This window comes from Bison bison, unplaced genomic scaffold, assembly GCF_000754665.1.
Source record: "Bison bison bison isolate TAMUID 2011002044 unplaced genomic scaffold, Bison_UMD1.0 scf7180017864196, whole genome shotgun sequence".
Taxonomy (NCBI): domain Eukaryota; kingdom Metazoa; phylum Chordata; class Mammalia; order Artiodactyla; family Bovidae; genus Bison; species Bison bison.
In genome coordinates, this window is record NW_011494768.1 from 2,681,658 (window position 1) to 2,704,887 (window position 23,230).

At 40.3% G+C, this 23,230-nt stretch overlaps 1 protein-coding gene across 2 annotated transcripts in view; it reads left to right on the forward strand.

The window, feature by feature from the left end:
- TASP1 (taspase, threonine aspartase, 1) overlaps positions 1-23,230 on the forward strand; it is a 265,061-nt gene that overhangs the window by 95,669 nt on the left and 146,162 nt on the right. The window contains exons 9-10 of one of the 2 annotated variants that reach the window (XM_010844151.1): positions 16,283-16,402; positions 22,154-22,232. In XM_010844151.1, coding sequence (XP_010842453.1) covers positions 16,283-16,402; positions 22,154-22,232 — 199 coding nt within the window. The remainder of the gene's footprint in view (positions 1-16,282; positions 16,403-22,153; positions 22,233-23,230) is intronic. The other variant, XM_010844152.1, reaches the window with a different exon arrangement.

Consider the following 23,230-nt stretch of genomic DNA (forward strand, 5'->3'; position numbering starts at 1 on the left):
CTAGTCAAGGCTATGGTTTTTCCAGTGGTCATGTATGGATGTGAGTTGGACTGTGAAGAAAGCTGAGCACCGAAGAATTGATGCTTTTGAACTGTGGTGTTGGAGAAGACTCTTGAGAGTCCCTTGGACTGCAAGGAGATCCAACCAGTCCATCCTGAAGGAGATCAGCCCTGGGATTTCTTTGGAAGGAATGATCCTAAAGCTGAAACTCCAGTACTTTGGCCACCTCATGTGAAGAGTTGACTCATTGGAAAAGACTCTGATGCTGGGAGGGATTGGGGGCAGGAGAAGGGACCGACAGAGGATGAGATGGCTGGATGGCATCACTGACTTGATGGATGTGAGTCTGAGTGAACTCCGGGAGTTGGTGACGGACAGGGAGGCCTGGCGTGCTGTGATTCATGGGGTCGCAAAGAGTCGGACATGACTGAGCGACTGATCTGATCTGATCTGATCTGAAGATTATCTGATTACTGATTAATTACATATAGCACTTACGTGTGAATCAGAAAGTAGGTCAGTAACTTAATTGCTTCTATTACTAGATTACTACCACCTCATGCATTGACATAGGTTATACAGTCTGATGAGCAGTATTCCTTTGCAATGTAAATTGATGGAGTTTCTTTAAAGATTTACAGTTTGTAGCAGTTTATGCCAATTCATCAATTATCCATATCCAGAACTTTCAACCCTCGATAGCTGGGCAATATTTCAGAAAAAGTTTCTAAGTTCTTGTATAAAGATTCAATACCTAGTAGGTTGGATTTCTTCCCAAATCTTCTTAAACCCTCATGAAACTATGCCTTAAATTTACACTGAGTTTAAAATTATAAGTGAGATTAGTGAGGCAAGAAATCAGTGTTAACAGACCATAACTGCTGTTTTTATTTTGTAAGGGAATGTGGTTTTCCAGGAGGCTTATTATAGGTTGACATCAGATGTTGTTAGACTTGTAAATCCGCCCTCTGTTTTGAGTATCCATCAGCTCTGTAGAGCCTCCTGTAAGTTTTGATATTTAACCAGAATCATAGGAGGGGAAAATGAAGTTATTCCTTCGTTATCATTGGGATAATCTTAGCTGACCTTGTATGTAATGTACAAATTGTCGTATTATAGCTTTCCTAAGTGGAAATTCCTCCAGTGAATGGAATTTCATAGACGTCTTCCTGTCTGGGAATTGGTTCAGATCATGATGTTTACAGCATGAGGTTCTAAGTCAGAATTTTTAAATATGTCCTCATACTGTATCCCCACGTGTTAATGACCTGAGTTGACCTGTCACAGATATAGTGGTGTTAACACGTGTGTAGCCAATATATGCATGTGTTAAGGCCAGCAGAATAAACCAGCACGTGAAAAGACAAATGTGTATACACTGGCGCGCGCGCGCGCGCACACACACACACACAGAGGTCAGTAACAGGGATGCTTTAAGATCAGAAGATAAGACCCACTGCTTAAGTAAGATGAAGGAAAACTGGAGTTTTCAAAGTCCTGACTGGCCCACGTCTTCTGTAATCAGCCTAGAACATTCTGAATAAAAAGTCACAGGCCACAAACTATTCAAGAGCCGAGGCTGGGATCACTCAAGGAGTGGAGGGAGTGTTGCTGGCTGAGATGGGTACAGAGGACCAGGGGAGGTCTGACCAGAGAAGGTCTGGTCAAGGTCTGACATGGGCCAGTCCAGAGGCCCGGGGCAGACGTGGAGCCGCTCTGGACATGAGATTGCTCAGCCATACTGTCAGCATGTGGTGCCAGCTGACTGCCGTCTTTCCGTGTGACACTTCTCTAATATATTCTCCCTGGCAAAACAGAGCCTGTCCAAACCTCTTGATTCTCTCATTGAGAGATTCTTTATTCTAGTGTGTGCTCAACCTGGCTAACTGTTATCTTCATCCGTGTAGTGTGTTTGTTTTTGTTTTCTTTTGGCTGTACTGCATGACATGTCCCTGACCAGGGATCGAACCCTCGCCACCTGCATTGGAAGCATGCAGTCTTAACCTCTGGACCACCAGGAAAATCCCCATCTGGGTAGTTTTAGATGTACTGGTGGGAGGTTCTTAGGCTCTACTCTCAATTTACTAAATGAAAATCTGCAGGGATGTGTAAGGCATTGGGGCAGAATTTGAGAGTCGTTGTTTTTTCTGCTTAGTATGTCACAGTGGGCCTGGAAAAGCACCTGCTCAGTAATCATTTCTTCAGTGAACATAGAATGTTTTAGAGGAGTTGGTAGTTCCATGATTGCATCCAGTTAAGTTCATGTCCACTCCTCCTCATTTAGCTCTCCTCTAGGAAGACTGGAGTTCTTTTCTCCTTTCACCTTATTCCAGAATTTGTCTCCAGGTCATTGTTTATTTTTCAACAGGCACCAGACACAGTGCCCATGAAACTGTGTTTGAGTGAATGAGTCCAAATCTTTATTTCCATCCCACTTTCATGCCCTGACTTTTCCAGTTGCTTATTACACGTCTCATGTCTAGCTTAGCTCAGCAAGTCTAGAGTCAAGGTTCATCACCATCTCCTGCATGACTGTGGTAGCATCCCAGTCCGTCTGCTGCTGCCACTTCCAGTCAGTTCTATACACAGCATTCATGGAATCACTTAACAGTTCAATTTGATTTTGTCATGACCCTCTTCAGTCACTTCCAGCTGCACTTAGAAATAAAGTGCAGCCCCTTAACAGATCCCACAGGACTTGATAGGAGCAGATGCCTGTCTTTCTTTCCAGTCTTTTGTTCTTTTACTCTCAGGAGGTCACACTGTCAAGATGCTGCAGGAGTCTGGGCCTTTGTCCTGTGATTCCAGATCCCGGAAATTTTGCCCTTCCCCCTCCTACCTGTCACTCAAGCGGTCATGCAGCTCCAGCTGCCTTTCTCTGAGGGTGCTTGTTTGATGTCTTTCTCTTCCATTACAGTGCAGGTTCCAGGAGGACAGGGACCCTGTCTGTTTTGGTTGCCATGGTTTCTCAGTTTGGCGTATAACGTCTGTTGCTCAGTCGCTGAGTTGTGTCCGATCTTTGCTGCCCCATGGATGGCAGCACACCAGGCTTCCCTGTCCTTCACTGTTTCTTGATGTTCAAACTCATGTCCACTGAGTTGGTGATGCTGTCCAACCATCTCGTTCTCTGTCACCCCCTTCTCCTCCTGCCCGTAATATTTCCCAGCATCAGGGTCTTTTCCAGTGAGTCGGCTCTTTGCATCAGGTGGCAAAAGTGTTGGAGCTCCAGCTTCAGCATCAGTCCTTCCAATACATATTCAGGGTTGATTTCCTGTAGGATTGATTGCTTTGATCTCCTTGCTGTCCAAGGAGCTCTCAAGACTCTTCTCCAGCACCGCAATTCAAAAGCATCAATTCTTCAGCACTCAGCCTTCTTAAAGGATGGTTCAACTCTCATATCCATATGCATGTCTACTGGAAAAACCAGAGCTTTGACCATATGAACCTTGTTGGCAAAATGCTGTCTTTGCTTTTAATATGCTTTCTAGATTTCTCATAGCTTTCCTTCCAAGGAGCAAGCATCTTTTAACCTCATATTATATATTATATATAATAAGTGCTCATTAAACAATTGATAAATATAGGTATTATTTTTTGTTTTGTTTGTTTTATTTTGATTGCTTCTTTTTGACATACCTATCACTCTTAAATCTATACCATTTTTTCCTTGATGACTGGATGGTTGCAGTATCTTTCTAACTGGCCTCCCTACTTCTAGACTCTCCCCATTCCTCTTTAAGTCTGTGTATTATCCCAATATACATTTCCTTAAAAATACCTGTATTGGTCTTATCCTTCTCTTGGGAGAAACTTTAATAGAATCTTTGCTATCTGTAGTTAAAACCCAGTTTCTTTAGATTGACTTTATAAACCCTCTTCAAGCTTGTACCCAACCTCCTTTTCCATTATTTCTCTCCTGGAATAATCTTTTTTTTCCCCCCTACTACCAATTACATCTCTGCATTTGATTTTTAATGAATTTGCTGAAAGTTCTCATTTCTAAGTTTTGCTCATGTCTCTTTCTCTTTGTGGAATAAATGATAATTAATAATGGAATACCTGCCACTTTGCCTACTGAAATTGTAATCCAAGCCCTTCTTTAAGGACCAGCTCAAATGCTACCCAGATTAAAACAAATTCCTTTCTTCTATTTAGTACATGTAATGGGCACTCAATAAGTGCTTGTTGAATTATCTGCTGCTTTTGCCATTTTGAGATTGATGTGTGTGGTTATTTTATCTTATTCATGTAGGCATATAGAGGCATAAGCATTTGTTTTTAATTCCTATCACAGTGCCTTGAAAAATACCTTTACTCAATTAACATTACTAATTTTAACATCTACAATCAATGATTCTACTATAAATTTTGAGAGAGCAATGCATCTGTTATTTTCTTTAATTGTAAGTCTTACAAGTTTGAATCTTCTTTCTAATGCTTCAGGCATATTGTTAGTCCAAAACTATACCTCACTTTTAACAATAAGCTTGTATTTGGGGATATAATGAAAGAAAAGTTAAGTTGTCTGGAAATAGTACTAATAATATTATTCAGTAAGTGAAGGAAGTGATTGTAGGGAACTAGTATCTCAGAAGCAACCAACCACTCTAGAGTTGAGTCAGGAAGTGTCCACAAGGGGGCGTGCCCATCTAGCCATCTAGAGAAATGTGACCAATTCCCACTTGTGTTATGCAGGTAAAAATGCCTGTTTTACAAATGTACTCTTAGAACATGTCTTTTTTTTTTTCTCCCCCTAGGAAAAAGAATGAACCTTCACCATCACAAAAATTCCTACCCATTTTCTAGCACTTGTTTATTTTGGTTGTGTGATTTTCCAAGGAGCGATAGGGGATGGAATGGAAATGGGGATTGCCTTGCAAGCTAAGACGGTCTATGAAGCCTGTGGTTGTGCTTCCCCCCGCCCCCCACCCCCCACATTGAGAGCATTTTCACTGTACAAGCGTTGTCATCTCTTCTGTGGTCATTTTATGTTTTTTAGTCAAGGAATAGGCAGTGCTCCATTTTCACTGCTTCACCGATTTGTATCACCTAAAACTTTGAGGAACTCACCAGTCAGTGACCTGGAGGAGTGCACAGGCTTGGAATGGCGTGCCCACCGGAGGTCATGGCCTCTTGGGATCTTTAGTTTTTCTTTGCAGTACCTATTTTACCTTGACTTCATCATTATCACCAGCAAGCATTTATTGAGTACTATTTATACACAGGTTTTCAAGCAGGTTTTAGGGAATAAATTGAGAGGCCCTGACCATTTTATGTGTTCCAGAGGAGTTAAGCAATAAAGGAAACTCATATCAAACTCATTTGGTATGTGGCAGAAGAATGAAATCATCCACAAGAGCTGCAGGGATTAGCAGGATGGAGAAAGTCACTCTAAGCACATGGTAGGCTTTATGAAGAGCTAGAGTTTAAGCTGGGCCTTCCCTGGTGGCTCAGACGGTAAAGAATTTGCCTGCAATGTGGGAGATCCGGGTTCAATCCCTGGGGTGGGAAAATCCCCTGGAGAAAGGAATGGCTACTCATTCCAGTATTCTTGCCTGGGAAATCCCATGGACAGAGGAGCCTGGCAGGCTACAGTCCATGGGGTTGCAAAGAGCTGGATATGACTGAGTGACTAATACTTTAGTCTTTGGGTCTAATGTCTTGGTTAAAGAGTAGGGCTTACATAACTGTAGAGAGAAAGAGAAATTCCTAAGTTTAGAAGAAGCCTGTGAGTGGATAAGCAGGTTGCACTACAGAGTTTCTGCAGAACAGTGTTTTCAAATCCAAATGCTCACGGGGGCTGGGCAGGTAATGTGAACATGTGAGACCATCTAGAGAGGCGGCGTGAATAGCAGTACATGATCCAATTTTTGGTATGCAAAAACCAAACTACAGTGCACCAACTTCTGACAAACTTTTCTGGTCAGACCAAACTCTGGTTTTGGCAGTCTGTAATCCCCCATGGGGGCACGGCAGTTGAAAGGATTCAGATGTTCACAGAATTTGGCAAAGTGAAATAGGCCATGGAGGAAATAAGTCCAAAGCCAGAGTCCCCCCGAACATCTATTTGCACTGACTGTACTTGGACGCAAATGAGGAGAATATTTTGAAATATAACGTGGCTATTTGCGTTAAACATAGGCTTTGAAGTGTTGGAAGTCTCTGAAAACATCATTGGAGTTAATTTGAATGGTTTTAGAATTTCTGAGATTTAGTACTATCATAATTAGTTTAGATTGTATTTTATATTCTAAACTATACTTAACTCCTTCTTATTCTTTGTAATTCTTTGATTTATCTCTAATTTCTAATAAGATTTTAATTTATTGAGGAACAAAAGGAAAATAAGTATATGGGCATTTTTAATATGCTGATCTTTAGTTGTTATGTATTTATCATTTTAAATGACAATTTCTATTTTTGTGAGTATACTCATAATTATATGGTCAAATGAATACTGCTGTACTTAAAAAAATTTCACATCACATGAAGTAACTTGTTACTTTGTTACTAAAGTCAGTGTCAAATATTGTTCTAAAGTCTGAAGAGGGTGGAATTTAAATCCAGGTTAAATGACCCATCCCAATTGTCATGGTGTTTCATTGGCAGGAATAGACTCCAGATTGTCCAAGTTACCTTTGAGTCCTTTATCTGTTATTCCCCACTGCTTTAAGAGTCAGTTCAAAGGCCAGTGGAGTGCTGGTATTTAAAAGAAAAAGTGTAATTTTATCCAGAGAAGGTACATGTAAGTCTGAAATGAAAGCGAGACCAGAAGTCCAGACCACGACCAGGTGTTCCTGGAAAGAGCCAAATTGGACAACTAAATTGAAAAAGGTTGCCTGCTCTTATTAAAGAGACTTTGTTGCTGTCTATTTAATTAGCAGTCTTAGCTCATTTATTTACGTGTTTTTAATCTGCCCAGGTAATGACATTCATAGCCTATTAGTGTGTGTGCTGGTAGCACGGTGCACCATCTCTGTGGTTGAAGTCCTTTCGTATATGTGCCTCTCGGAGGTGAAACTGCCAAATAATCTTGATTTCCTCCTCCCTTGAACTTGTTTCCCAGATAGCAATCATTGAGTTTAAGACAGTGAAGGATGACCAGCTCTCTAGTAGAAAAAGTAAAAGCTAAAATACTTAAAGCTAAAATATTGTATGAATACTAATTATTTAGAGCTTTTAGGAAAGCAATCTGGAATTAAAGAAACTGAATTGGTTAGTCAAACGCGAGGAGTGTGATCCAGATGGTTGATCTAGGGGATGAGAAGGCGGTAAAGAAGTGTTACCGGAAGAAAACATCGAATGGTGGGGTGTGTGTCCAATATAAAGACATATCATTTCTTTGTGGATAAAGTGAGAGGCTTCGTGTTTCATGGGAAAAGCCTTAGAAGTTTGTTTTGAACACTGGACCACAGAGCATGCACAGCCTCCTGAAATAAAGATCACTTCCACATTGTGAGAAACGACTCTGGGCTTCAGTTTGGTTATTATGGGACCAGCGAAAGATTTCTCAGCAGTTGTTAAGGATGTGCTCTTGGGACAAAACTCATTTAGGAATGATGTGCAAAAGCATTATATTTAGGGAAGATTGAAATATGAAATAATCAGAGGAATACGAGAAGTTAGAGGAAAACTGCTTTGGAGAGGCTGAGCCTGGATCATGCATAAAAACAGCAAAAGGCAGTTTCAGAGGACAGAAAGTTTGACTTATTAATGAGGTACAATTAAAAAGTGTCATGACACTTGGTTTGTTGCTGCCTATAGGTGGATGAGGGGCAAGACAAGCCACAGAGGAGCCTAGAAGAAGCCAGTGTATAAAGAGGCTTCCAGAGAGGGGAGAGCTGCTGGGCTTAGGTTGTGCTGTCAGGGCCAGGGCCCCTGTGTGTTTGGGAGGTGATTGAGAAGATCTCTTCTGGGGTTTTCGAGACCTTGGGACTTGGAGAAGGGTGGTATTTCTCTGTGGGGCAGGGATAGGGGATGCAGAGTGAGTCAGGAACGCCACCTCTACCATGACATCTGATAGTGTCTTCTGTTACTGCCAAGAGCCAAGCCTCCCCCTGGAGGAGAAGGCAGGAGGCTTGAGCCCTGCTGAGCTTTGGTGCCTGGAGAAAATCATTGCCTGTTCAATTTCATTCATTTAGTTTGTCCATTCGACAAGTTGTTCAGTCACAGACTGATTTTGCCCTTCTTTCTTCTGTTTATTTATTTTATTGCCTTTTTGGATCTTTTCATTTGGTGTTCATTCCTCTTTCATTGATTTTTCATCTTCCGTTTTTTCTCCTTGTGTTTTTCTTGTTCCCTTTCTAACTTATTTAGTTGGCACTTAGCTTACTATTTTGTTTCTTTTGTAATATCAATACTTTGGGTATTAATTTCCCTCTCAGTACCACTTTTATTTCATCTCTCACAAGTTTTAAAATGCAGTGTTTTATATGTCTGTTTCTTTTTGGTCATGTAGCTTGTGAGAGATCTTAGTTCCCTGACCAGGGATTGAACCTGCGCTCTTGGCAGTGAAAGTACAGAGTCCTAACCCCTGGACTTCCAGGGAATTCTCTGAAATGTAGTATTTTTAATTATTACTGGTTATTTTGTATTTTTGTTTAGATTTATTTGATCCATAAGTTATTTAGCAGTGCTTTTTTCTTTTTAAAAAATTTTTATTTACCTTTATTGATTCCTAACTTAATTGCATTGTAGTCAGAGAGTGTTTTCTGTTTGATGTTGTTTCTTGAAATTTGCTGTGATTTAGTTTATGGATTAATGTGTGGTCAATTTTTAAAAATACTTATTTGTGTTTGAAAACAATGCTTTCTCTCTAATTGGAGCAAAATTCCGTGAATGCCTTTTAATGTGCTATTCAGACCTTTTCTTTTTTAAAAATTGTATTTGTTTATTTATGGCTGTGCTGTGTCTTCGCGGCTGCACGTGGGCTTTCTCTAGTTGCCGCAAACAGGGGCTATTCTGCCTTGTGGTGCATGGGCCCCTCATTGCAATGGTTCCTCTTGTTGCAGAGCCTGAGCTCTAGAGCGCGAGCTCAGGAGTTGCGGCTTGCAGTCGCTAGAGTGGGGTCTCAGAAGCAGTGTCAGATTGACTTAGTTCCGTGGTGTGTGGAATCTTCCTGGACCAGGTATTGAACTCGTGCGTTGGCCAGTGGACTCCTATCCACTGTTCTACCAGGGAAGTCCCCAGATTTTTTATTTCTTACTGAATTTTTGTTTGTTTGTTTGCTTTAAGTCATTTTCCTTATTCATGGTTAAGAAAAATGTGTTAAACTATCTCGTTATGTTCCTCTGTTTTTGCTTTATGTACATTTGAGGCTATTTTTCATTTTAGGTACATACAGATTTAGAATTACTATATCGCCCTGGCTTATCTAAACTTTCAGTATTTACCATGTAGACATCCTTTAGTCCTATTAACTTTTTGTCTTAAAACTGGTATTCTTGATGTTAATTAGTTCCGTGTTTGGGTTGGTCCCACTGGGTGTCTCTCTTCTTTCCCTTGTCCTTTTGCTCTCAGCTTTTTCAGGTGTGTTTGTGATAACATAGCCAGATTTTAAAACCCCATCTTGATCGTCTAATAATACGCTCTTTTTTTTTTAATAATTGTGCTTCCTGTTTTGGCTGTGCTGGGTCTTCACTGCCACTCAAGCTTCTCTCTAGCTGTGGAGAGTGGGGCTGCTCTTTAGCCGTGGCATGCAGGCTTCCTGTTGCAGTTCCTCCCCTGGCTGCAGGTTTCGGGAGCTGCAGCTCCCAGGCTCTAGAATGCAGGCTCAGTAGTTGTGGCACGTGGACTTGGTTGCTCCTTGGAATGAAAGGTCTTCCCGGACCAGGGATTAAACCCAGGTCTCCTGCATTGACGGGCAGATTCTTTACCATTGAGCCACCAAGGCAGCCCAATAATACACTATTATTATTTTTGAAGACAATATTAATTTTGATTTACATGCATGTTTGCCATTGTATTTGCTTGCTCATTCCTTGTTTCATTTCCGAGTGTCCTTTTCCTTCTTGGATTATTGTCTTAGTCCTTTCAGACTGCTATAACAACAAAATACAAGAGACCGGATGGCTTACAAACAATAGGAATGTATTTATCACAGTTCTGGAGGCTGGGAAGTCCAACATCAAGGCATAGGCAGATGTGATATCTGATGAGGACCTCCTTCCTAGATGGCCATCTTTTTGCTATAGCCTTACATGCCAGAAGTGGCATGGAAACTTCTTGGGCTTCTTCTACAATGGCATATCTCATTCATGCAGGCTCTGCCTTCATGACCTATTCATTTTTTGATGCCCTACCTCCATTACCATCACTGTGGGGGTTAGGATTGCAGTAGGTGAAACTTTGGAAGGGCACATTTAGATCACAGCAGTTATTTTCCTTTTTCTTAAAAGTATATTATTCATTTGTTTATTTGCTCATCCATTCAGCAAATATATTTTGAGTACTTAAGAGGTGTCAAGTCCTTTTCTGGGTGCTTCGCCCATGCTAGTGAGTAACACATACAAAGATTACTGCCTTTGTGGAGCTTCTAGTCTTTTGGAGGAGTTTGGCAGTTTAAATATTATGAAAATAAACTTTATATTTTAGAAGATACATGTTATGGAAAAAAGATAAAGTAGAGCTGAGAAAAGAATATTAGGGATGCTCATGAGTAGGTGGTAGGGAGTATTAGAAGGAGGTCAGTTTGCAGTGTTAACTACAGTGATCCTTTAGGACTTCATTAAGTGTAGGTCTCTTGGTGGTGAACACATTTTATTGATTTATAAATGTATTTGTTTTATTTTTGTTCCTAAAAGGTAATTTTGTTAGGTTCTAGGTTTATAGTTACTTTTCTGTGAAAATATACCACTGCCTTCTGGCTCCCACTGGACTGTTGGAAATTCTGCTGTCACTCCACTGTTGTAAGCTTTCCTTTCTCTCTTGCTCCTTTCCTTCTCTGGATTCCTGGAGATGTAGATTCTTATTTTTCATCCATTGTGGGGAAATTTGAGCCATTTTCTCTTTAGATATTTTTACTTCTCTATTCTTTCCAGTTGAGAGTACATTAGATTTTCATTCATTTTACCATCTCTTTATTATTTTCCATCACCACCCCCCCTTTATAATTGCAATCAGATGTGTATTAAATGTTATATAAATATAGATGTGTTGTGCTATTAGGAAAAAGTTGAAAGATTTGATCATGATCTGACATTTCAAATCCTGTGTTGTATACTCAAAAATAGATACATCAGCTGTTGATTTGATTAAGGTAAAACAGTGAAACACACATAATCTTAAGTGTATAATTTGATGAATTTTGATATGTTTATTCATCCATGTAACAAGATCTGACATTGCTACTATGCTAGAAAGTTTCTTCATATCCCTTCAGAGTCCACACCTCCCTCCCAAGACAACTATTTTTCTGATTGTTTTTCCCCGTAGTTTTACCTGTTCTAAATAAAACTTCAGATAAATGGGGTCATACGTTATGTACTGTGTGGTGGCCAGCATCCTCTACTCAACATACATCTAAAAAATGACCCGTATTGTTGCACATATCACTAGTCCTTTTTTATTCCTGCACAGTCTTCCACTGTTGCCAGGATCACATCTTGGGTACCCATTCCCCTCTTGATAGACATTTGGATTATTTCCAGGTTTCGACTATTGCAGTTTGACTAAGGTGTTATAAACATTTTTGACAAGTCTTTTGTCATATATATTTTGTTTTTTCTTGGGGTAAATAGGCTTCCCTTGTAGCACAGTTGGTAAAGAATCTGCCTGCAGTACAGGAGACCTGGGTTTGGTCCCTGGGTCAGGAAGATCCCCTGGAGAAGGAAACAGCAGCCCACTCCAGTGTTCTTGCCTGGGAAATCCCATGGATGGAGGAGCCTGGCAGGCTACAGCTCACGGGGTCACACAGAGTCGGACACGACTGAGCAACTAACAGTTTCAGTTTTTCAGTTTGGGGTGAATACTTAGGGGTATAGTTGCTGAGTCATAACTAGGTGTGTATGTTTAATTTAGAGTTAAATTTTTTTGAATTAGAATTTTAAAATTGTGATTAATATTTATTCCAGAAACACAAGAAGCCAAATTAGATATATTCATCATTATATTTTTAAACTGATTTTAAGTCATTGAGATGTATTCTATCAGTATTTTGATCAAATGAACGCAATTTAATAATCTAGTTAATATTATTTTAAAGGACTTATCAGAATTATCATCTTACTTAAATTCCTCAATTTTGATTTCAACTCCAGTATATCTTAGGTTGCTATTCTTAACCAGTCGTTCATTATGAGTTCAAATTAAATACTATGAATTAAACAACATATGAATAAGAATAAAAATGTTTTAAAGCTTTGTAAAGCATCCGTTGTGGCTTCCCAGATAGCTCCGTGGTAAAGAACCCACCTGCTGCCAATGCTGGAGATGTGGGTTTGATCCCTGGGACAGGAAGATCCCCTGGAGAAGGAAATGGCAACTCCCTCCACTGTTCTTGCCTGGGAGAGCCCATGGACAGAAGAGCCTGGTGGGCTACAGTCCATGGTGTTCACAAAGAGTTAGACACAACTTAGCGACTAAACAACAACAGCAGCAACAACAATGCTTCCATTGTAGTTCAGTTGTATAATAATCTAAGTCATGAGTATGTTCATCTGATCTCTACCATCACTTACACATGCTCATTCAACATGTACACTGAGGCCCCCAAATGGTTCCACTTTGAAGAAAACAATCCCATAGTATGTTATGTGTAATATTATTAAAAAACAAAACAAAACACTGAGATTAAAACCAATGCATTTTCCACCTTTAATGTTGCAGCCCCAGAGCTCTGTATAGGAGTTCTGCCAGTTGGAAAACATTGTCCTTTGCTACTTTTGAGAGACCGGAATTTTTAGGTAATCCTCTGGAACTTTGTTATGATATGAATTTATAGTTAAAGCTGTAATTCAGATATATTGAAGCCCCTTAAAAGCACGGTTAACACACTTTATTTTTGTTTTGAGCTGAAAATGTTTCTGTTTACTTTTGGTGAATGATTTAGGGAATTAATAGCAAAGATTTTTACAAAATAAACTTTTTTCTCTGTTGTAGATATGTTTGGCACTAATCTGTGTAGTGCTGCAAAGATTTTAATGTATATTTATTAAGCAAAGAATAAAGGATTATTTAAAAATAGACATCTTGACTATAGCTTTACAGAAACATCGTTTTTAGTATTGGACATCAGAAGCGGGATTTTCTGAAGAGAGAAGAGAAAAGTCATTGGGTATTCTTATATCCAAATTTTCCTTGGTTTCAGCCAAGCCAGACACATGAAAGCAGATAATTCTGGCTAAGTTCTCCTTCTTTTATACACACAGCTGATACACTCTGAGCCCTCAGAGGCCCCACTACTGCAGGGGACTGGCTTTAGGAGCCAAATGTGGAGCCCGGTCTAGGTTTCCCGGACCCAGATCTATCATGGCATCTTCAGGATGCTTGAAGGTGGGGAAGCTTTCTGTTGCACTTACTGTGCTGTCATGGAAGGTGTTAAGTCAGCTGTGTTTCTCAAGTGGAAGCTCAGGCCAATTATAATGCTACTCAGCAGCCTAACAAGTCTTGGGAAGACTTGATATCTTAAAAATAAAATGTATTTCTGTATTTATTATTATATTAGGATAATCTCACCATACATCAGGTTCAGGATGTGCTTTTACACTCGAGATATTATTCTTGTATTTTATCTATTTGATACTTGAGTAATTCTGTACAGAAGAAGCCCTGGAGGAGGAAATGGCCACTCACTCCAGTATTCATGGGATTCTGTCCGAGAACCCCATGGACAGGGGAGCTTGGTAGGCTATGTTCCATAGGGTCACACAGAGTCGGACGTGACTGAAGCGGCTTAGCATGCACTCACTCATGCATATACAGAAGAAAGACCACATTAATGAGATACGTAACTGATAGATGATGTCTCTTGGCAGGTTTCAGAGTTAGTGCAGGTTAGAGACTTAATTTTCATGTGGAAAGTACCTACACTTTGTTCTACGGGATTTATTAGTTTATATGTGTTACTTTATTTAATTCTTACAATAACTATGTAATAGCCATCTCCAATTTGGGGTGAGAAAAATGAAAACTTTTGACATGAAGTTCAACAGAGATGACTAGATCATTAGTTAATTGTAGAAAGTTTTATTTGTCTTTTCCATGACACATGGAATCCGTATGTCAACTTTATACGCATGTGTTTAATCTGACAAGAACTATAATTTATGCCATTGCTTTTTAATAACAATTTTATCAAAAAATTAATGCAACTAGCATATTTCAGTCAAGGACATTAGGTCTGTGTGTATCTATGTGGTGCATATACTTCTAAGTATTTATGTAGTGTAAGAGTATAATAGTAGCTGTATATAATAACAGTCATTGTATATTTTTTAAACTTTCTAAGATTTCTTTTCTATATACACAAGCTCGGTGAAATTATTATAGCCAAAATACCACTGTTTGTCTTTCATTCAATTTACCTGCACTTCATAAAAATGCTTAAATATTACTTCATCATCTTTCAGTTTCCATTTCAGTATGTGAAATCTATAAACTAATTCTTGAATATTTTATGAAGTAATTCTGATTTTTGCAGGTGTTGCTAGCCATTAGGAATATTTAGCTTAATTTGGAACAGAATTCTGTATCTTTTGCTTGCTTTTTCATTTTTGAAAAACAGGTTATAGTAAATCCATCTATGTATAATCCTTCCATGTCTTTGTACAGTAAGGTTCAAAGGGATGAAAGTTAAAGTCACGATATCCTGATCGAAATGCAGAGAATTGTTTTTACAGATAATTCATATCGTTGTGTATATGTTATGTGTCCCCTCAGTAAAATTCTGTTTTATGGAATGTTTGAGTAGGATCAGCAGTCACAGTTAATAAAAAAGGACTAATAAAGAATACCCTTTCCTGACTTTGTTGTTGCTGTTTTTGAGGAAGGTTATTCTACAGTGCCTTTTTATTTGTATGAGAGTAGTCTGTTTCTAAAAGAAGCAGTAAGATTGCTAAGATCATGTTTTAAAATACTTTGTGGTATGGTCATGGTGGTATGGTCATGGTGGTATGGTCATGGTGGTATGCTGCCAATTGGTAGTGGAACAAGAGGGAGCTTAAATCTTTTATGCTGACATAATGTTGGTCTTAGGTGGTTTAAGTCTCTCCTTCAGCAGATTTGTGCCTGTAAAATTATTTGCCTTAGAATGAGTAGAGCAGACATTTGGCTGATCATGACCTATGGGATAGTATCAGACCTTGTTTCTCAAAAGTAGAGTCCATGGACAGAAGTCTCTTTGAACATGGGGTTGTCCCTGACTCTGATACAGACTTGGGGGTATGGGTGAGGATGGGGTTCTCAGGTTCTAGGGCACCAGTGACCTAGACTTTAAAAATATATACCACCATGACCACAATGAACCTAAAGACCTATAACAGCCCTCCTTTAGTATACTAAAAAGGTAATTTTTCATGAAATTTCCTTCCCACTCCCTTTACTTCTGATTTTTATCCAGCAGTGTAAAGTTGGTCTGCCTTGCACAGGTGACCCAGAAATCTTCGAGGCAAGAGACAGCTGCTCATGGTCAATATGTGTGAAATGCCTTAAGCGTGTGAGGCCTGGAACAAGACCCAGGAACACAAAGATGGCTCCCAGGAACATGCAGTTTTCTGCCATATGAGTGGCAATCATATTATTAACATAGCAGAGAAGGGGGTTTGCCATCAAGTGTCTCACAAGGAAGAAATTTTAAAGAAAACTGTAGCATGGTCTAGTTCAAGACTGAACGTCACTCTCTCCATTTATTGTGGTGAATATATTACTTTTAGAAATTTTTGCATAATATTAAAGAAATACAAATAAGAACATTTATTAGTTCACTTATACCGTAGATCTTTTCCTTTCCAGATTCTCAGTCGTGAACTGAATTCTTGAGATTAAGGTGATACAGTGATATATTACAATTTATACTGTTGTTTTCTTCCTCCCTTTGAAAGGCATGTTAGGCTTCTTATTAGAGAAAAGCAAGCAGACACTCTTGGCTCAGGATCTTTCACTGGAAAATAAGTTTTGACTTGAACCGGATTTAAGCGTCAGCTTGACAATAGATAGGCAATTGCCGAATGCTCCAGCTAAGGATAAGCTCAGCTTTCGCTGTGTCATGACTGTCCTTGAAGTGTTGTGCGGTCGTGTCGCTGCTGTGCACCGTGCTTAGTGAACGCTCTGGCCCTTTGCTCCACAGGAGAACGACTCGGGCCCTTTGGACACAGTGGGCGCTGTGGTTGTGGACCACGAAGGGAATGTGGCTGCCGCCGTTTCTAGTGGAGGCTTGGCCTTGAAACATCCGGGGAGAGTTGGGCAGGTAAGGAACACTGAGGTGTTTAAACTAGCCTCACAAGTTGAACGTAGAATTTGCTAGCTCACAAGTTTTTGAACCAGTAGAGACATTTTTTTTTTGTCTTTAGAAAAAACAAATGGTATTGTTCTTAACACTTAGGTAGTATGAATCATCAACTGCCTGTTTAGGATCTTTTCTAAAATGAAAACCCACCTCAGAATACTAGGGTTCTTACTGATCTTTATAACCAAACAGACATAATTGTGTGTTGGACTACTTTCAGTAGGCTGGGTACTGGCCTGGGTATTTATCAGACATGTAATAAATGCACTGAGTCCCATGTTCATTCTTTGTAAATGTCATTCTCTGTAGAAGTGAGCACCTGACTGTATGACTGCTTGCTTTTCAGGTGGGAAAATGGTTTCAGAGTTGCATTTTATATTTCCTCTATTCAAGGAACAGTAGCATTTTGACTCTAATCCTTTCTCTGATTAAGCATTTCAGCGGTTTTATAGACTAACTGGTATTTCAAGTCATCAACACATGATACTACTCACGAAATCGAGGTATGAGGGAGGCTGAATTTATGTGCAACTGGCTTTTTGCGAGCTCACTTGTACATCTTCTTCACCCCCAACTCCCCATCTCCAGCCTTTAGCACTAAATTAAGAATGAAATTTAACAATCCATTTGATCTAATAATCTTTCTGAGTGTATACCAACTTGGCACATTACTTACTGGCTTAACAAATATTTGTTGAGTGAACAAACAAATTGGATGCCCTCAGAGTCTGTTGGCTTCCCAAGTGGCGCTAGTGGTAAAGAACCTGCCTGCCAATGCAGGAGATGCAAGAGATGCAGGTTTGATCCCTGGGTCAGGAAGGTCTCTTGGAGAAGAAAATGGCAACCCACTCCTGTATTCTTGCCTGGAGAATGCCATGGACAGAGGAGCCTGGCAGGCTGCAGACCATGGCATTGCAAAGAGTTGAACACGACTGAGTACACAGCACAGCAAGGCAGCACGGCACAGAGTCTGTTAAAGTGTCACAGTTGCGTGAGGCGTGTGTGAGCTTAGTACCGGGATCTCACGTTGCCTCTGGAGCGCTGCTTGGCATGCCCTTTGTGCTTTGTATCTTGTGTTTGAAGAAGAGTCCACGTCACAGTTGCTTTGGATGCGGTGGGTAGTGAGTGCTCAGAGCAGGGTGATCTGATTCATGGAGGACATCTTTGCAAAGCCCCTGGTGACATTCTGTGACCTGCCCTTTATGGCGGACAAACCACTCATAGTGCTATGGTGGGAAGGGGAGGGAAGAATAATTAATTTTGTGCTACTCTTTGCCTGCCATGCAAGGGGATTTATGGAACATGATTACTCAACATGTGTAAACGCTTTGAACTCAGTATAAAAAGTCTTTGTCTGGTCATGGTATTTTTCCACATAATAAAGTCTTGTGTATTTGTCAAGTTTGGAATAGGAAAACCAAGCTTGGCATATCAGATCTGGATGCCTTGGTAGAGAAAGAGAGAGAAAAGCCAGCAAAGCCGCCTTCATCGCATTGCCATTCCCATGACTTTTTCACTGGTTTTTGTTTGTTTTGGTTAGCAAAATAGCAACAAGAGAACCAAGGATAGTTCTGGACTGTGTTAGCAGGACATTACACCCAGCAATCTTGAAGCTATTCTGCCGCACTGCACATGGAGTTGTCTTGGAAAAAGAAATACTGTAAAGCTTACACGTACATATTTGAAAACTGCTAAGAGAGTAAATCTTAAAAGTTCTCATCACAAGAAAAACAGTTCTGCGACTGTGTATGCTGACAGAAGTTAACGGATGTTAACTGATCATTTTGCATTCTATGCAAATATTGAATTATTAGTCTGTTTACCCGAAACTAATAAAATATGTGTCAGTTGTACCTCAGTTTAAAAAAAAAGCTTACATATTAATTTGCCCCACGTGACTGGTTTATGAATGTACAGTTTGTGAAGGCTGAAAAATCAGGAAATGGTGTGAAGGAGAGGGTAAAGTTGCTTACATGGAAAGCAGTTGCTTAATCGGGTTATATTGCTCAGATGGAAGAGAGGCAACAAGCCTGGAAACGTGGAAGCATCATATGAGAGGTAGAGGGCTGTCCTTCTTAACAAGCAGAATAGAATGAAACAATACATAAGCAAACTGTCTTTGAAAAGCAAAGACTCATATTTTTAAAAATGTGCTAAAACTAGGTATTCCTGTATACATTTTAAATGCACAAAAAGCTATTAAATTTTAGCATATTACACATTTTACCCTGCTATAGATATAACAGTTCAGATGCTAAAGTGGCAATTTGAAAGAAAACTTCATTTGCTTCCTTCAGTTCAGTTCAGTTCAGTTCAGTTGCTCAGTCGTGTCCGACTCTTCACGACCCCATGAATCGCAGCACGCCAGGCCTCCCTGTCTATCACCAACTCCCGGAGTTCACTCAGACTCACGTCCATCGAGTCGGTGATGCCATCCAACCATCTCATCCTCTGTCGTCCCTTTCTCCTCCTGCCCCCAATCCCTCCCAGCATCAGAGTCTTTTCCAATGAGTCAACTCTTCGCATGAGGTGGCCAAAGTACTGGAGTTTCAGCTTTAGCATCATTCCTTCCGAAGCTTATACTAATTAGAATTTACAAATGTGACATGAAAAAGGAATTATTATGTTCTACTGTCCTCCAAACCCTACCTGACCCACATGAAAACAGGCGGTTGAGTTTAGGGGTTGAGTGTGGATTTGGGATTTTGGTAAACTTTATTCTAACCTCACCTCCCCACTTACCAGTCCCCTCACGTGGACAGGTTACTCAACGCCTGAAGTTCTATTTTCCACAATTGTAAAATGGGGATAAATAGCTACCTCAGAAAGTTCTAGAAGATTAAATGATACCATGCATTTCAGTCGCTTATCACAGTCCCTCCTAGTAACGTGGCAGTTGCTATTTATTAATTGCTGGCTGTGTGGAGCAAGAGTGTTAATTCCCGTGATCCTACAACACTGTGAAGTGCATGTTACTATATCCTTATTTTATAAAAAAGGAAACAAAGACCCAGAGAAGAGTAAATGATAATTATACTATCATCATTTGCATGACCTACTTTTACTGCACGACAGTAGCTTTGATAACATTTTACTACTAAAAAGAAGGAAGCTTTTTGTTTTTAAAGGTCTGCTTAAGTTTGTTGTGTTTTATCTAACAGAGTGGATAGGAGAGGGACAGTCTCTGATTCTTTTTTCTTACCTGTCACTATCTCAGCCCAGCCTGTTTCAGAAAATGAAGAAGGAAGACAACTTTAGGTCATGAAATTGAGGAGAGATAGCATAAAGGAAATTTGCTGAGAAAGGAGACCAAGAGTAAGATAAACATTCTTTTCATGACCTCCACTGGGCTTCCAAGGAGTGTCCTTGTGGTCTTACTTACTACTTTTTGGGTGCAGAACTCCAGGTCAAGATAGTTGTGAGAAATGGAAAGGGGACCGATATCCAGGGTTTTCAGTGAAGGAAGGTTGGGCCCTTTCAGTGAGGCCGCGTGTTCTCTGAGGCCCTGGCTGACCCAGCACCCATCCTAGGTAGGACCGGTTGAATGGCTTTAGCCCACAGGTTTGCCAGTTTTTCCTGAAATCTATGAGCTGAATCACTTCTGAAGGACTTTCAGTTGCCACCCTCACCCAGCTGTCTTGTTTATTTTAGAAGCATGGTGTTTTCACAGGCAGTAATAGATTTCCTACTGTCTGCCATATTAGGGGTGTTGCATTCAGTTCTTGTTTCTGCTTTTAAGAGAGGTCTTCTCAGTGACAGCGACGGGTGACAACTGGATCACACGAACATGGTCAGATTTCATCTCCCTTATTCTGGACTTAGGGTCATTTCTCAAGGAGGGTCATTAGGGAAGTGGAGTGGGCGTGTGCATCTCAACCTCTTGGGGAACAGTTCACAGATTCCCTGGTGGCTCACCTGGTAAAGAATCCGCCTGCAATGCAGCAGACCTGGGTTTGATCCCTGGGTTGGGAAGATCCCCTGGAGACGGGAACTGCTACCCACTCCAGTATTCTGGCCTGGAGAATTCCATGAACTATATAGTCAATGGGGTCGCATAGAGTTAGAGATGACTGAGAGACTTTCACTTTTCACAGATTCTTTGAGAGAGAAAAGAGGAATCAGGGCATTAGAAAAGCCAAATTTGGAGAACTCTTAGGGGGAGGTTAAAGTATTTCTCGAGAGTAGACCCAGGATTGGTGGGTGGAAGTTACAAGAAAGTGGATATTCCTTAAAGCAATCGAAGGAAGAACTGCCCACCAATGAAAAGGGTCCGAAATGGGTATATTTTCCCACATGAAGTGGTGAAGTTCTTGGTATCAGAACTGCCTGGACTGTTTCCTGAAAACCCCTGTTCTATGCAGAATATTGGAACAAATTAATTCTGAAGTCCTTGTAAAAGGAATAAACCATCATAGAAAATTGAAATCTGTCTGGTTACCATTCTCTGTCTTAGCTTCCACTCCTCCCAAATAAGTTCCTAGAATATAGCAGTGCTATTTTTGTGGGAGTACCTTTTTCCTTCATCAGTTCACCGAGAATACTGAATATATTGTTGTAGAATTTTTTTTTTTAACACTGAATGTTTCAGAGTTTTTCTGTAATGGTTCTTAAAACTCAGTGTTTTGGAGTTTTTTTTCTGTAATAGTTCTTAAGTATCTTTTTTTTTTTTCTAATTCTTTTTTTTCTAACCTTTGCAGTAAATTCCACATGTTGCTGTGCCAATGTTTATTTAGCCATTTCTTTACCGCTAATATTTTGCTCTTATCAAACAGGTGATCATAAACATTCTTGACCACGCCTCCTTGTATTTCTCTGCAATAACCATCTAAGGGTTTTTTGAATTCTACTTCTAACTAAGGAATGGAAAAGTCAGCAATTGTGATTCCCCTTGCAAAGGCAGAGAAATCATAGTAGATATTGAAGAGGGGAATCCAGACATTCTGGGTGGCACACCTGGAAACGAAATGGGAATGATTATCACACACTTTGTAAAAACACAGTCGTGTTTTGTGTTCCTGGTGGTTTCATACACAGAAAGTTGTTCTGCCACCTCACAGAGCGATTAGCTTGAAGAGGCCTTTTTGTTGCCTCTCTTTCTATCTGCCAGAATCTAGAGCAGTGGTGAGCATATACTGGGCCCTTTGGTGCATAACAGTTGGATTTCCTCTTGTTCTATCCTGAAGGAGGAGGAAAAAGGCACTAAAGCCTGAAGCAGGGTTTACTGGAGGGTGGCAGGGGGACCACCTGAATTCCAGGCCTGGTTAACAATGCTGATTCCCGGGACAGCCTCCAGACCATCAGGAATATAGCTAGGGACCCACGGTTATTAAGCTCCCCAAGTAATCTGACTGACACACACCTAGTTTGAGAGGTTATTTCAAGGGTCCAGAAGAGCCACACCCAACAAGCCTACAGCAGAGGGAAGATTTTTTTCTGGGAAGGAAGAAGTTACTGTTGATAAGATTAAGAATTTTTTTTTCTCTTTTCTGAAAATTTTAGATTAATCCTTAGTTGAAAATAGTTTTGATAGTGTTAGGACCATTGTCTGGATAGGTCTTACTCAACCTCTGGTTATCACGCGTGTGCTATACATCATTATTAGATGAGGCTTTATTAGATGGGTATAATTTCTGGCTTCTGTTGAAAGCTAGCAATTATGTATAATGTTCTTAAAATGCTGTATTCATATTTATCTACCTTTTTTTCCCCCAGGCTGCTCTTTATGGATGTGGCTGCTGGGCTGAAAATACTGGAGCTCATAATCCCTACTCCACAGCTGTGAGTACCTCAGGTATTTGCTGCTTTCATGACCATTTTTCATTACTTCAACCTCGTAGGTCATTTATTGATTGAAAACAGCGTTTTTATGTAAACACAAAGTCTGTGCTAAGACACCTCATGGATCAGAACTTTGATGCTTGAAAGATCTTCGATGCTTGGGAATGTTTTAGAATTGTTTCACAGTGTAAATGGTTTGCTAACATTTTCAATACAACTTTGGGGTTAACTAAAATTTAATTATATTTTTAATGGATTTTTTTCCCTCTAATGACTCATGATAGTGCCAAATTTGGGCCAAAATGATATAAAAGTAGCAAGGCATTGAAAAGACTAAGATGTCATTTCTTGAGTAAAATGTTGACATAAATCTTACAAGGTGTATTTCAAAATGTATATCATGGCATATACTTTTGATAAAATGTAGCTCCTCTTTTTGTATTTGTATTAGAAGAGTCTTTATCGTTCAGAAATGTGTGTGTGTGTGTGTGTGTGTCTCGGGAGAGTGGATTTGGGTGGGCAGAATGGTTGTTGTCTAAATCCAGGTTTTCATATGCTTGTGCCAGATGTACTTGAAGCTCATGATGTGGCTGACATGTGCGGCTGACAGAATAATATTGGTTCACCCGCTTTGCTGTGTCATCTCTCAAGTCCGAATCCTAGGGCTTTGTGCTGGATGTCCTCAGGCTTTCTTGGGAAGGTGGGTGGGTATGGCTGCCTCCTTCCTTTCTCTCTCTGGTTTCTTCCGCGTTGTTTTCTGCCCCGCCACACTGCCCAGCCACCCAGTCCAGTCGCCCTCCTGTATTACTTACTCCTGCCTCTCTGGGGTCTCTACTGCTAGTGTATATCCTGGACCTCTCCTGGTTTGTCCCACTCCCTTGGCCTGCTCCGTCTTCTTCCCGCTGCTAGTAGCTCCAGGCGTGGGCCTCTGCCAGCCTTTCCTCGTCTCACTGTGGGCTTCCTCTCGGTGACCTGATGCTGTCTCAGTGGTTATCTCTTAGAGTGCTGGCT